Source organism: Heterodontus francisci, chromosome 37 (assembly GCF_036365525.1).
Source record: "Heterodontus francisci isolate sHetFra1 chromosome 37, sHetFra1.hap1, whole genome shotgun sequence".
Classification (NCBI taxonomy): domain Eukaryota; kingdom Metazoa; phylum Chordata; class Chondrichthyes; order Heterodontiformes; family Heterodontidae; genus Heterodontus; species Heterodontus francisci.
In genome coordinates, this window is record NC_090407.1 from 8,490,495 (window position 1) to 8,506,707 (window position 16,213).

Here is a 16,213-nt window from a genome sequence, read left to right on the forward strand (position 1 = left end):
GGGTTACTACAGTTGACTTCAGTACCTAGGCTAGGTGGTAAACCAGTCAGTGATCCCCATTGGAAAGTACCTGGATGGATGTCAGGTGTAGACAGGGACTGCTCTCGGTTGTAATGTCCCCTTGCAGATGAATACATTTTCAAAATTCACACTCTGGTTTCATGCATGAAGAATGATCACTTGGTGTAATATTTATGCTGTAATACAGCATCTACTGCTGTGCATGGGCTATATTACAGTATGAATCAGAGCCCTCAGGAGAAATGGGAAGAAAATTGGAAGAGAAATGCGCAGAGGTTAATATAGCACAAAGATGATGGATCTTTGGAAAGGTGGCCTTTTGTAGTATTCAGAAACATTTTGATTGATTCTTACAGCATAATCCATCAATGACTTTGTCAAGTGATATTTGTGGGTGCATTATGTCCTTCCTAATGCAAGCATATGTGTAAAGAATGGCAATATAAAGAATCTCATGGGGGAGACGGTGGCGTAGTGGTAATGTCACTAAACTAGAAGTCCAGATGCCCAGCCTAATGCCCTGGGGACACAGGTTCAAATCCCACCATGGCAGCTGGTGGAATTTAAATTCAATTAACTAATAAAAAATCTGGAATTGAAAGCTAATCTCAGTAATGGTGCCATGAAACTATCTTCGATTGTTGTAAAAACCCATCTGGTTCACTAATGTCCTTTAGGGAAGAAAATCTGTCATCCTTACCTGGTCTGGGCTACATGTGACTCCAGATCCATAACATGTGGCTGACTCTCAACTGCCCTCTGAAATGGCCTAGCAAACCACTCAGTTTATCAAGGGCAATTAGGGATGGGCAACAAATGCTAGCTTTGCCAGCGATGCCTACATCCCATGAAAGAATAAGAAAAAAATTTTGTGCATGTTTGAAATCTGAAATGAAGCTGGGTCAGCACCTGGAAATACTCAGCAGGTCAGGCAGCTCCTGTGATTTTCAGGACAGAATGAACGAGATTTAAGCAACCCGGCTAATTCCAGCCTGCTTCAGGAAGAAGTTGTTTCAAGTAATGTTTACAAGTGGCTATCATAAAGGCAAAATTGCTGCGAATTCCAGTTGGTCTAAGCAAAGGTGCACTACTTTTTGAATCAGTGTAATGTCTGGCAAATGCCAGCTTAAAACTGTTCTGTGATACTGGCTCACTTCTCTGGAGACCTGAAATGCTTTCCTTTTTATGCAGGATAACAAATAGTCAAGTATTGTGAAGTCACATCCTATGAGTTAAAAAACAGATTGAATTTGGTCGCTTTAACATGCACCTAAGCTTTTGCTAGGGAAGAATATTGAAACAAAACACACACATTCTAACTCTTCCTCTTAATGAATGAATTTTGTTAGGCTTCTGTATCTTACAGTAAGTAGTACTCTAGTATTTGTCAAGTAAGTAAACATTATCTGTGCCAATTATTACCCTAAAGAAATACAGTTTCTTTTTAGCCAATTACTGTATACCAGTGAGAGTAGCATTGGCCTCTGCCTCAAAGAACTCTGCATCCCAGAATATTTAGTCACCCTAGATAAAGGATAAAAGCATAGCAGTGGGAGGTAGCAGTGGGGATCTAATTAGGGGAAAGGAAGATGGTATTGAAATACTTAAGAGAAAATACTGTGCAGATAACTACTGATATAACTTGGACAGGTTGCAATACACCAATTCAAATATATTAGTTAAGCCACCAGCAAGGACAACTCTGATCAAGCTGATATTTTCAAAGTTTTAAAAAATTCGCTAATGAGCTAAAACTTGTGGAAACTTTGTTACATTTACAGTGTGCAGCGACTGCTGCCAGCGTCTAAGCAAAATAATGTCATAAGGAATGAACTTTGTCGAACACCCAACACTGTATTAACAGCTGCACCATAATTCATTAGCTACTGTCACGTTTGGATGTCAGTTTTATTTCCCTCTTGAAATGAGGGTCCTCAGCTTTCTTGAAATATACTCAGCAAGAGCTGACGAACAGACAGTTTGCTCATTGCAAACCATATGAGAGGAAGAATGTACATGTTTACCACTGTACAAGGAGCTGCTTGTTGTCTTGTGTGCTGTTTAAGCTACCCATTTCTAGGTGTTTTTTCTTGTTTTCCTGGCTAACATTGTTCCATGCAGCAGGTCATATGGCACAACGATAAGATGAAAATTGTTGTATGCTGCCAATAAATCTGCTGACTGAGTCAAGGAAGGCCCTTCATGAACATATGTTGTTACATGAGGATGTTTGAGTGATGAAGAAATGATTAACTCCGTAACCAGAAACTCCAGTTTTGGATTTGTGTGGGGCCACATTGAAAATGCTCCCTTTTATGGTCGACAAAGCATGCCACTTACCATTGCAGCACTATCAGAGGTCTTCAACCATGAATGCAAGGTGACAAACACATTTAGTTTGGAAGACTACAAGTGTGTAAATGTTGACTTTTTAAAATTTATGTATAGATTGATGGGAGAATGGACTAATATGAAATACAAAAAACTTATTTATATAGCACCTTTGATGTAGTAAAATCTCCCAAGGCAATTTGCAGGAGCATTTCATACAAATGTTAACAATTTTAAAATAAAGGAAAAGATGCATATTCACTACTCATTTTGCAATATGTGGTTTTTGATTATCACTCCACAATGGAAGTGAGCGTATCATAGTTTACAGGCTGTCTATGCTGCATTATGGTTGATTTTTATGTATATAAACTGTTTTTGACAGACATCATGTAATTAATAGTTTGTCACCAGATTACTGAAAAAATGCAGCATTGATGTTGACTTATCTCGTCAGTGGTTTTCCAGTTGAATATTATTCAACTTGAGCAGGAATCACCTTTGAGACTTTTGCCTGCAGTGTTGATCACCTGTTCTTCATATAAGATCTTCAATTTGAAAACTTGTCTGTAAGATTATGAAGAGTCAACATACAAAATTCAAAAATTTCATATATACTCTCCCTCATGTGATATCGCTCATTAATTCAAGAAGGGTCGATCCGCTCATTTTAACAAGAGCATAAGTTGATGATTTTGTTTCATCAGTGTGATTTGTTCACTTATGACCCAGTCTTCGAAGATTTTTTTAAGATTACGGATTCTGAATTCTAATAACTGTTCTGGATTACAACCCAGTTCCTTTTTTTCTCGGAACTCTTCTTTCTCATCTTTCTAGGACTGTCAACGTGAAAATCAACTTCCATTCCTGTTGTGACCATATCCCTCTGTGACAAAAAGCCACTGTTTCGCCGTGCAGTGTTATTTGGTACGGGGTATGGTACTTGAGTACAAACGTGCAGTGCTGCTTCTTAAAGATCACTCTGCATCGCTATCTTTGGTCAGTTTTTTTTTTCCACCCAGGAGCATGGCGAGTACTCTGTATATTAATTTCCGCAAGTCTTTTGTGTCTCACTTGGGCAACTCCACCTTTCCACCAGTAGATTGGAATGTTCAATATTGTCAGTAGGAGGATCAACCCTACGATTTACTTGATTATGCTTTCTGTTAAATCAAGTTCCTCAGTTGATATTGGTTACAAATGATTTCCTTGAGCAAAGAACCCACTTGATGTGCCAGACAATTCAAGATGGATGACTGGAGTCGAAGAATGATTTCAAGCTGTCTGAAATAATACAGTTCATATCCACAAACACTCACTCCCTCCACCACCGACGCACAGTGGCAGCAGTGTGTACCATCTACAAGCTGCACTGCAGCAACGCACCAAGCCTCTTTCGACAGCACCTTCCAAACTCCTGACCTCTACCACCTGGAAGGACAAGGGCAGCCGATGCATGGGAATACCACCACCTGCAAGTTCCCCTCCAAGCCACACGCCATCATGACTTGGAACTATAACGTAATTCCTTCACTGTCACAGGGTCAAAATCTTGGAACTCCTTTCCTAACAGCCCTGTGGGTGTACCGACCCCGCATGTACTGTAGTGGTACAGGATGCGGCTGGGCCACCACCTTCTCAAGGGCAATTAGAAGCATAGAAAAATAGGAGCAGGAGTAGGCCCTTCGAGCCTGCTCTGCCATTCAATATGATCATGGCTGATCATCCAAACTCAGTAACCTGTTCCTGCTTTCTCCCTGTATCCCTTGATCCCATTAGCCCTTAAAGCTATATCTAATTAGGGACGTGCAATAAATATTGTCCGAGCCAATGATGCCCACATCCCATAAACGAATAAAATAAAATTTCAGAAATCACTTCTGACCTTTTGAGTTGGCTTGCTTCATGATGTGGGGGAATCTAGAACTAGGGGCCATAATTTCAAAATAAGGGGTCTGCCTTTTAAGACAGAGATGAGGAGGAATTTCTTTTCTGAGGGTTGTTAATCTTTGGAATTCTCTTACCCAGAGAGCAGTGAAAGCTGGGTCATTAAATATATAGAGTTAGACCGATTTTTGATCTACTAAGGAGTTGAGGGTTATGGGGGCAGGCAAGAAACTGGAGTTAAGGCCACAATCAGATCAACATGATCTTACTAAATGGTGGAACAGGCTCGAGGGGCTGACTGGTCTACTTCTCCTGTTTCTATGTTCTTTTGTCACAGACTGTATGGCAGACCAAAAAAGGGGCGGAAGATAACTCGCCATTTACGGCCAAATGGATGACAATGAGCTTTTTAGCCTATTCTGAGATACTTTGAGGTCTAGCTGCATCAGCTGTTTTCGGGCCAGTAATTTGCTCTTTTCAGGTCAGAAGTTTGACAAATCCTTTGGAAACTCGGTCACACTATGATGTACTTACTTGGCACCATGTTGTGTCTTAGAGTTGAATCATCTGCAGATAGATCACTTAATAGTACTATTAATAATGATTTGAATTAGTTACCACACTTGTTCCTTCAAATTCCCTCTGATCTGTGCTGTTCTGATGAACCGTTAGAAGCTTCTTGCCCAGGAAGTGATAAATTGTGAACTTTCTGGGCATGGCAGCCATATCTCTTGTTGCCTTTCTTAGATTGGGAATTTGCTGCCTCAGGTGAGGCGTCAACTTTTCCAATCCAGTTTGAGTTATTTGGATAGTTAGCGAGTTTGAATGACGAGGTTTCTAATTCTCTTTCTCCAATAATGTTTGAAAAGTAAACAGAATCTTGTTTTCTTGCGGTAGTCTTTCAGATCAATAGAACAAATTAGTTTTATGATTCTGATTCTGGATTTGTGTCTTTGACTTCTACATTTTGCCTTCCCCAGGGGCTAGCATTACTAAGGGGCTGCGGCTTCATGGGCTTTTTTGCTAGCTTTTCATATGTTTGCATTCCATCATTCGCTGGACTAGTGGATTAAAATTGTTCTCCCTTCTGGTGTATAACTTTGGTTAGGTATATTATTGAATATTGAACTCTCGTTATCAATCGTACCACTTATCCAGATTGTGAAGGATCTGGTTGATGGTAACATTTAGATCCAGGTTTTTAGCATGATTCCTTTAAGGTTCTGAAACCTATCTATTTTTCTCTCGGTAAAAAATATTTACGTTAAATCAATATTTGTTGCTCTACATGTCTGTTTGTTTCAGCAGAACAGCCTTTTACTGCCTCACTGCAGGATGGAAATCATGTTTATATTTTTCTGTTTCTCTTTACTTCCTCTGTTTGATATCACCCTGTGAAAACTAGTTTGTCTTTGACTCTGTGTTAGGGTTTCATTTGCAGAAGTGGAAAGGGAAATTACCTATTGTGCTTCTCGAGAATAAGGGCCTTTTTTTTTTCTTTTTCTCTTTTTATATTGGATGGGTCAATGACTGCTGTGTAAGGCTCCCGAGGTGCACACTCTATTGGTATTTACTGGGTAAACACCAGTGATTTATGTGGTAAAAGCTTTCCTTTGTAGAAAAGTAATTAAGTTTTGGGAGGAATTTCCATTCCCATCCTTCATCAGTTAAACTGACCTCTTCATCTGGTAAATATTGTAATTTTATTTCTTTTTGATTGTGATGCAAGTTGATGAATATTCAAAATCACTGTCAGATGTGCTTTAGGAATCTAAATGGCAGCCTGGCAGACCCAATTCATTTAACTTTCAATTGGTTCTTGAAATATTTTCAGAATTCAAAAATGTAGTGTTTAGATTTGGGCTTTTTGTACAGATAGGAATGAATGAGAAGTGAGCTCAAGAGACATTAACAAGTGATTACATCAGTTGAATACAATTTTTCTCTTGTGTTATTAAATGCTACATATTTCTGTGTTTCCAGTCATTTACCTGTGATTTAGACATGTTATTCAAGGTAGGCATTTTCATCCATGATAAAATATGGCTTCCTACACACACCTGTATTCAATGAAAGAAAAGTTACATCCCTTTAGCCGCAAGTACATTATAAACCCACTGATCATGCACGAAAGTGTCCAGGAATTGACCTGCAAGCCATAAATTCCTGACTATGGTGCCCATTAAAATTTTAGAATGTGATGTTTTAAAAAAATTAAAATTGTTATTTCCCATAAATAATGTATAGCACTACTTATACAGTATCTGAAACTTTGGGTCACTTGTTAATATTTTTAATGGTAAGCGTATTTGTTCATTCCAAATGAATATTCGAGTCATAGAGTCATACAGCACAGAAACTATTGTACAATAACTTTGTGTTATTGTGCAATACTCATTTGGACTAAACAAATATGCTTGCCATTAAAACTTTTAAATAGTGACCCAAGGTTTTAGATACCATATAAATAGTGCTATACATTATTTATGGGAAATAACAATTTTAATCAGGTGAGTGCCGGGTGTATTTTTCTTAAAAAAAAAAAATTTCTGCCAGCTATAACTTTGATTTATTATTACATTTTTTCTAAAAAAGCCATGATTTCCTCCAATGAATTGATCTAGCCAGGAGGTGAGGCAACCAATGAACCAAGAATAAGAATGATCTAATTTAAGGTCTGCTGGCTCCATCTTAATGGCTCTGATATGCCTCCTTTGACACACAAGTTTTGTCAGCTGCTGAGGACTGAAGCAGTTGTGAAAACACTTTAGTCAAGTGACACACCTAATTACATCCTCTGCAAAGTTTTATCTGTGAGAACCATTTTTAAGAAGTAATTCTTATCTGCCCCATCTGTGTGTTATAAATGAAGGATAATTGAAACAAAATTCTGCTTGATGTTTGCCTCATCATGGAGGAAAATAGGTGGTTAGATTTGTGATATGGACAGGATACTCATAATTGGAAGACAGTGTTTATTTGAAAGCTTTTTAAACTACCCAATAATATGAACTAAGCAATTTTAATTAAACCATGCAAGAATTTTTGTGCACAATTTTACTTGCCTTTCAGAATTAACGTAATCTGATTGAGCAGGTCTGAATGAAAAGGAATAGATGGCACAATAATTTGTATTCTACTCCATCAAACTTTTAATATACAGGTTTTTTAAAAAATTCAGAATTTTGCTTTTTTTAATTTGTTCATGTAATGTTGGGAACTTTAAGACTGCATTTGTTGCCCTCTGAAGGTAGTGTTGTGCCTTCTCTTTTAACTGATACTGTCTTTGTGCTGATAGTGTTCTTACAATGGTAGGAAATTCCATGATACTGACCCAGCACCAACTAATGAACGGTGATACGTGTCCAAGTACGGATGGCGTGTGATTTGGATGTTATAGTGTTCCTGCAACATTTCTGCTCTTATTCTTTCGGGCGGCGCAGTTCAATGGAGAAGGAGGTGTTGTCAAAGTAGGCTTAGAGAGTTGCTGCTGTTCATCCTCTAGGTCAGGGATTCTTAACCTTTTTGTTTCTCAGGTCCCCCCCACCCCCGCACTCCCATTTTGTTAAAATTCTACAGACCCCAGTAACACAACACAAATATTTCTGTGTAAAAATTAGTTACATGATTAAACATGAATGTTATTTTTGTTTTACCTAATGCAAAAATGTTGCTGGTGCTGGGCAGCAGATCAAGGCTCGGGTGAGGGGCATGGCTACCAGAGCGAGGCTCAGGTGAGGGGTGCAGTGATGTGTTGCAGCTGTGAACCTTCTTGCACCAGCATGAACAGCAAAGCTCAGTTACTGGCCATTGACTGAATTGATTGGTCATGGTGCTCAAGTGTGTGTTTAGAGAGAGAGTAAGAGCGAGGCATAGACTAACTGGACATGGCCTGAATTCTACACATTCTTTGGTTATTTTTGCAGATCCCTTGAAACCTTCTTGCAGACCCCAGGGGGCCATAGGCCCCAGTTGAGAACCCCTGCTGTAGGTCATACATACCGCAGTCAGAATCTGATGGTGATAGCAGGGTGGATATTGAGTCCAGATGCATGGAGCTGATCAAGCAAACTGCTGTGTTCTCAATGATCTCAAGCTTATCGAGTGTTGTGGTTGCAGCCGTCAGTGGTGATGAGTATTCCATCACATCCCTGACTTGAGTCTTGTAGACGGACATGGCTTTGAGTGTTTGCTACAAAGTACTCAGCCTGTGTCCTGCTCTTTGTAGTCAAGGTGTTGATATGACTCGTCATGTCAAACTTCAGGTTAATAGTCATCCTCACTATATTATGGTGGGACTCAACAGGTGGCACTGTTGAAGGCTAGGGATAGATGGCTGGGTTTGCTCTCATTCGGGTTGGTCATTGTCTGGTACTTATGTAGCATGAGTGGTGTTTGCCACCTGTTATTCACCTGTAAGCTGGATGGGCTGATTATTTATCAGAGGATTTGTGAATGGACATGAACATTGTAGAATCAAACAAGCCAATCACTCCTGACCTTATGACAGATGGAAGGTCAGTGAAGCAGTTAGGGATGGTTGGGCTGAGATTGTTTCCCACATTGTCGCAGATTGGCTATCGTGTTTCCTACATTACAACAGTAACTACACTTCAAAAGTACTTCAATGTAAAGTGCTTGGGGGGGCCCTGAGGTCATGAGAGGCACTATATAAATGCAGATCTTTTTTTCTTTCACTCCTCAAGGCCAGAATATCCTTCCTGAGGTATGGTGCCAAAACTGATGCAGCTGTGCAGATACGGTCTGACCAAGTCTCCGTATAACTGAAGCATAGCTTTTGCTCTTTTGTATTCCAGCTCCCTTGAGATAAAAGCTTTTTGATTACCTTATGTACCTATGCACTGGCTTTAAGTGATTTGTGTATTTGGACTCCCAAATCCCTTTACTCCTCCACAGTTCCCAGTCACCTAGTTTAGCCACTCACCACCTGATCTAGCTGGATCACATAAAACACCATCAGGTCCTGATCTCGTCTATGAAAACTGCTCATTATTCCAGAATCATCCTGGAATGCAGAGATAACCTCGACTTCTTTTCTCTACTGCAAACCGTCATTTTAAATCCCTCCCCTCTGCCCTCACCTTCAACAATAAGTGCGAGGAGCTCATGAACTTTGTCACTAAGATTGAGATCATCTGATCAACTGTCTCTGCTGCGTCCCTCCCTTCCACTAGCTCACTGGGCCACACTTCCTCTAAATTTCCCCCATGCCCTGCCCAAAACTTGTATCTTTCTGTATTTTCTCTCCTATCTCCCCTCATGCCCTCTCTGAGCTTATCTTTTTTTTATTTTTTATTTTTTTTATTTAGAGGTGCAGCACTGAAACAGGCCCTTCGGCCCACTGAGTCTGTGCCGACCAAGAACCACCCATTTACACTAACCCTACAGTAATCTCATACCACCTACCTACACGAGGGGCAATTTACAATGGCCAATTTTACCTATCACCTGCAAGTCTTTGGCGGTGGGAGGAAACCGGAGCACCCGGCGAAAACCCACGCGGTCACAGGGAGAACTTGCAAACTCTGCACAGGCAGTACCCAGAATTGAACCCGGGATCCCTGGAGCTGTGAGGCTGCAGTGCTAACCACTGCGCCACTGTGCTGCCCATCTTGTCTGAGACCCACCTGCTCCTCCCTCAATTCTATTTCCACTAAACTGCTGATCACCCAATGACCCCTCTTGGTCCCCACGTTAGCTGATGTTGTTAACAGTTCTCTCTTTTCAGGTGTTGTCCCTCTCTCTTTTAAAGCTGCCGTCATCACCCCCTCAAAATTCTACCCCTTGACCCTACTGCCCTTGCAAACTACCGTCCCGTCTCCAACCTCCTTTCCTCTCCAAAGTCTTTGAATGTTTTGTCGCCTCCCAAATCCTTGTCCATCTTTCCCAGAATTCCATGTTTGAATCCCTCCAATCAGGTTTCCCAGCCACCACAGTACTGAAACAGCTCTTAACAAAGTCAGTAATGGCATCCTATGTGACTGTGACATAGGTAAACTTTCCCTCCTCATCCTTATCGACCTGTCAGCTGCCTTTGACACAGTTGGCCATCTTCCTCCAGTGCCTCTCCACTGTCATCCAGCTGAGTTGGACTGCTCTAAACTGGTTCCATTCTTATCTATCTAATCATATCCAGAGTACCACTTGCAATGGCTTCTCTTCCTGCTCCTGCACTGTTACTTCTAGTGTCCCCCAAGGATCTATTCATGGCTCCTCCTATTTCTTATCTGCACACTGCCCCTTGTTGACATCATTCGAAAGCATGGCTTTAATTTTCATATGTACCTGATGACACCCAGTTCTACTTCACCACTTCTCTCAACTCCTCCATTGTTGCTAAATTATCAGACTGCTTATTAAACATCCAGTACTGGAAGAGTAGAAACTTCCTTCAGTTAACTATTGAAAAGACTGAAGCCATTGTTTTCAGTCCCCGCTCCAAACTCCGTTCCCGAGCTATTGACTCCATCCCACTCCCTGGTAGGGTGCTGTGGAAATTTACTAGAATCCAGGGATGGAGGATTTTAGTTACAAGGTTAGGTTGGGAAAGCTGGTTTTGTTCTCCTTAGAACAAAGGAGATTGAGGGGAGATTTAATAGAAGTGTACAAGATTATGACAGACTTAATAAGTTAGACAAGGAAAGACAGTTTCCATTAACAAGTGGTACAAAGACTAGGGGACACAGATTGAAAGTTTTGGGTAAAAGATGCAGGGGAATATGAGGAAGGACTTTTTTATGTAGCAGGTGGTAATGACCTAAAACTCGCTGCCCACAAAGGAGCTGGGAATGGAGATAATCAATGACTTCAAGAGGAAGCTGATTGGCCACCTGAGAGAAATAGACTTGCAGGGCTACGGAGATCAAGCAGGGGATTGGGACTGGCTGCATAGATCTGTGGAGAGCTGGCATGGATTCGATGGGCTGAATGGACTTCTGTGCTGTAAATTACTCTATCACTCTATCTTTGTGTCCTCGGCAAACTTGGGTTCCAATCCATCCCAGGCTGGAGAGTTGAAAGTCTCTGAAATAGGCTGCAACACAAATGTGAAATGAACTTGGGGCAGTTTCAACAACCTTTTTGTTGGGTATGAGTCCACAGCAGAAAACTACCCTTAACTTGCCACTGAATTGTCACATCTCTCTCAAAAGAGCCCACAGATTGGCTGCTGTGGAAAATAAAAAGGGTCACAGTGCTTAATTCCCTTGCCTTATTCGTCATGTAGCACGCAAAAGTATCCTAAGTATTTGCAATGATTCTGTATGTATATTTAATGCTCTGTTTTCCTTTTCTCATCAGATTGTGTTTATATAGAGAGTCGTCGTCCCAACACACCTTACTTTATCTGCAGCATCCAAGAATTCAAACTGGTGAGTGTCAAATTCAGCTGTGCAAGATTAAGTCTCGCCTTCCTATTTTAAATCATGCAACAATTTCCTGCTATTGATTAGTTTGAATATTATACTTCTTTATGCCGCACTATCTACCTGTTTTTCTAGCTTGACATAAAATTGTAGATTGTTCTTTGTGTGTAGAACGTGCTACGTGCAGACTTATGTTCTATGAGTTAAAATGTCTTTAACAATGTCAGACTCTCTTAAGCATAAGTTGAGTGGTGGTGGCGGGAGAAACCGCCACAGGCGAGTCTGATTGCACTGTCTGCCAGTGTCCACGTCTACTTTGAAGCAGGGACCACTGGATAATAGTGTGTAGCAAGAAACCTACCTGGCTGTCTATTTTTATCCCTGCTCTTCCCCTTCCCACACCTGGTGTAGGGGTGCTAGGGGTAGTTGTAATATCAAACTTGAGAGCAGTTAGTTCATCTAAACGGTATGGTTTTAAGCATAGCGCTACCGTAGAGTTTGCTAAGATGTATAATGGAGCTGAAGCTTTCTTGTGGAAAACCTTGTGACAGGAAGTTTTGTATGAAGTTACACTGTACCAATATATTTTTTTTTAAATGGGAAAATGGTTTTGAAGATATTGAAAGTATTGAGTATTATTTCCCAATAAGTGCTGACCCTGAGTTAATATTGACCAGCTTCACCACCATCATTGCAGCTGGGACATTAATCATCAATAACCGTTATTGATATGTTTACAGCCTGATAATTACTGTTAATTACGACAGGAATACTGGGAATTATTACGCATTCAGTGACATTGTAATTTTGTCAACAAGATAGGAAAAATCTCGTTGGCATTGGCAATCTTAATGCGTTTTCTTGAGTGGGAGAGGAATATTTGCCATCATGGTGACCTTTCAGTCCATTTTGTTTTAAGCTGCTGAGGACCTATGCATATGCATTTGAATCTTCAACTCCCTCTCTCGAGCATCTTTGTTGTGCATCTGAAAAATTTGCTAGTCTGTCAGTCTGCATGGTTTGTATGCTACATTGGCCATCCCGTAGAGTCTCCAGTGCCATTGGTATAAACAGTTTAATGTGTCGACAGTGTTTTAGGCAATTGTAACTTTTCATCTCTTTCATGCAGTAGTTGGCTAATGCACTAGTCTATTGGTCTGTGCTCAATAACATTCAATTGCAGAGAAAGGATTTATGTTGATAATGTGAGCGCATGAAGGTTTATTCTGCTAGATAAACAGCAATATGTTTGAAGCTTGTTCTGCATATATTTCCCAGTAGGCAGTTTAAACTGTTGGGGCAAACCAAGGATATGTTTCAGCAGAGAGTACTCAACACAGCAGAAGTACCTAGAGTGACTGGGAAGGCTCTGAGTATTGCATTTTGAGATTATAGGATAGAATGTGTACCAGTGAGGTATTGGGAGAAACTATAAATGGAGGGACTGAAATAATGAAATGCAAGACAGAGATACCAGAAAATATGCCTATATTTAAAAATTACTAATCACACTTGACACTTAAACTTAACTAGATATAAAAGAGCAGTTTTACTGTAGATCTATTTTGATAATTCAAGTTAGGAGCTTCCTAAGATTTATGATAAATATTGCTTTTAGACTGTTGTTGAGATTGTATCTTCCATTAACATTTGACCAGGGATTTTTAGGAATTATAGAATTGTGTAGATTTCTGATTTTTTTTTTTAAGTTGAGGGTGATGGCAAGGTGTTTGAATGAGAAAGCATGGATCATTTAGTTTTTCAACAATAACTTTTTAAGTAGTGAAACATCCCATGGGATGCTTTACAAAGAGCCAAGAGATTGGATATTAACAGGAAATAAGGTACATGACTAAGCGTCTAGTTGATGGGACGAACCTTGAGGAGCCTTTTGAAGATGGGGAGAGGAGTGGCAAACTGTGCTGGGGTAGGATGGTAAAAAGCCATGGAAGGCTTTGTAGTCAAGGATGTGGAGTTTGAAATTGATGCACCAGGGTTAACACACTCTTCTCAGATTATTTTCAATAAAACAGCCAGTTCTATTTTAGACTTGGTCCAACCTATTTCTTCCACTGAAGAAATGTTACTCCTGCTCTGCCTTCCTTCTCTTCCCCTCTTCCTCCCATCCCCCTCCCTCCCTCCCTCCCTCCCTCCTATCTCTCCCTCCTATTTTTCCCTTCCCTCCTTCCTATCCCTCCCCCCCTCGCTCACTCCCTCCCCCCCCGCGCTCACTCCCTCCCCCCCCGCGCTCACTCCCTCCCCCCCCGCGCTCACTCCCTCCACCCCGCGCTCACTCCCTCCCCCCCCGCGCTCACTCCCTCCCCCCCCGCGCTCACTCCCTCCCCCCCGCGCTCACTCCCTCCCCCCCGCGCTCACTCCCTCCCCCCCCGCGCTCACTCCCTTCCCCCCGCGCTCACTCCCTCCCCCCCGCGCTCACTCCCTCCCCCCCCGCGCTCACTCCCTCCCCCCCCGCGCTCACTCCCTCCCCCCCCCGCGCTCACTCCCTCCCCCCCGCGCTCACTCCCTCCCCCCCCGCGCTCACTCCCTCCCCCCCCGCGCTCACTCCCTCCCCCCCCGCGCTCACTCCCTCCCCCCCCCGCGCTCACTCCCTCCCCCCCCCGCGCTCACTCCCTCCCCCCCCCGCGCTCACTCCCTCCCCCCCCGCGCTCACTCCCTCCCCCCCGCGCTCACTCCCTCCCCCCCCGCGCTCACTCCCTCCCCCCCCGCGCTCACTCCCTCCCCCCCCGCGCTCACTCCCTCCCCCCCCGCGCTCACTCCCTCCCCCCCCGCGCTCACTCCCTCCCCCCCCGCGCTCACTCCCTCCCCCCCCGCGCTCACTCCCTCCCCCCCCGCGCTCACTCCCTCCCCCCCCGCGCTCACTCCCTCCCCCCCCGCGCTCACTCCCTCCCCCCCCGCGCTCACTCCCTCCCCCCCCGCGCTCACTCCCTCCCCCCCCGCGCTCACTCCCTCCCCCCCCGCGCTCACTCCCTCCCCCCCCGCGCTCACTCCCTCCCCCCCCGCGCTCACTCCCTCCCCCCCCGCGCTCACTCCCTCCCCCCCCGCGCTCACTCCCTCCCCCCCCGCGCTCACTCCCTCCCCCCCCGCGCTCACTCCCTCCCCCCCCGCGCTCACTCCCTCCCCCCCCGCGCTCACTCCCTCCCCCCCCGCGCTCACTCCCTCCCCCCCCGCGCTCACTCCCTCCCCCCCCGCGCTCACTCCCTCCCCCCCCCGCGCTCACTCCCTCCCCCCCCGCGCTCACTCCCTCCCCCCCCGCGCTCACTCCCTCCCCCCCCGCGCTCACTCCCTCCCCCCCCGCGCTCACTCCCTCCCCCCCCGCGCTCACTCCCTCCCCCCCCGCGCTCACTCCCTCCCCCCCCGCGCTCACTCCCTCCCCCCCCGCGCTCACTCCCTCCCCCCCCGCGCTCACTCCCTCCCCCCCCGCGCTCACTCCCTCCCCCCCCGCGCTCACTCCCTCCCCCCCCGCGCTCACTCCCTCCCCCCCGCGCTCACTCCCTCCCCCCCCCGCGCTCACTCCCTCCCCCCCCGCGCTCACTCCCTCCCCCCCCGCGCTCACTCCCTCCCCCCCCGCGCTCACTCCCTCCCCCCCCGCGCTCACTCCCTCCCCCCCCCCGCGCTCACTCCCTCCCCCCCCCCGCGCTCACTCCCTCCCCCCCCCGCGCTCACTCCCTCCCCCCCCCCCCCCCCGCGCTCACTCCCTCCCCCCCCCCCCGCGCTCACTCCCTCCCCCCCCCCCGCGCTCACTCCCTCCCCCCCCCCGCGCTCACTCCCTCCCCCCCCCCGCGCTCACTCCCTCCCCCCCCCGCGCTCACTCCCTCCCCCCCCCGCGCTCACTCCCTCCCCCCCCGCGCTCACTCCCTCCCCCCCCGCGCTCACTCCCTCCCCCCCCGCGCTCACTCCCTCCCCCCCCGCGCTCACTCCCTCCCCCCCCGCGCTCACTCCCTCCCCCCCCCGCGCTCACTCCCTCCCCCCCCGCGCTCACTCCCTCCCCCCCCGCGCTCACTCCCTCCCCCCCGCGCTCACTCCCTCCCCCCCGCGCTCACTCCCTCCCCCCCGCGCTCACTCCCTCCCCCCCGCGCTCACTCCCTCCCCCCCGCGCTCACTCCCTCCCCCCCCCGCGCTCACTCCCTCCCCCCCCGCGCTCACTCCCTCCCCCCCCGCGCTCACTCCCTCCCCCCCCGCGCTCACTCCCTCCCCCCCCGCGCTCACTCCCTCCCCCCCCGCGCTCACTCCCTCCCCCCCCCGCGCTCACTCCCTCCCCCCCCGCGCTCACTCCCTCCCCCCCCCCCCGCGCTCACTCCCTCCCCCCCCCCCCGCGCTCACTCCCTCCCCCCCCCCCGCGCTCACTCCCTCCCCCTCCCCCCCCCGCGCTCACTCCCTCCCCCCCCCCCGCGCTCACTCCCTCCCCCCCCCCCCGCGCTCACTCCCTCCCCCCCCCCCCCGCGCTCACTCCCTCCCCCCCCGCGCTCACTCCCTCCCCCCCCGCGCTCACTCCCTCCCCCCCCCGCGCTCACTCCCTCCCCCCCCCGCGCTCACTCCCTCCCCCCCCCCGCGCTCACTCCCTCCCCCCC

General features: G+C 46.4%; 1 protein-coding gene across 10 annotated transcripts in view; it reads left to right on the forward strand.

Moving 5' to 3' along the window:
* Positions 1-16,213, forward strand: part of rerea (arginine-glutamic acid dipeptide (RE) repeats a) — a 563,072-nt gene that overhangs the window by 157,723 nt on the left and 389,136 nt on the right. For all 10 annotated transcript variants that reach the window (XR_010969624.1, XM_068017019.1, XM_068017023.1 and 7 more), the window contains one exon: positions 11,560-11,630. Coding sequence is in view for 8 of the 10 variants with exons in the window: in XM_068017019.1 (XP_067873120.1) it covers positions 11,560-11,630 (71 nt within the window). In the remaining 2 variants the exon portion in view is untranslated. The remainder of the gene's footprint in view (positions 1-11,559; positions 11,631-16,213) is intronic.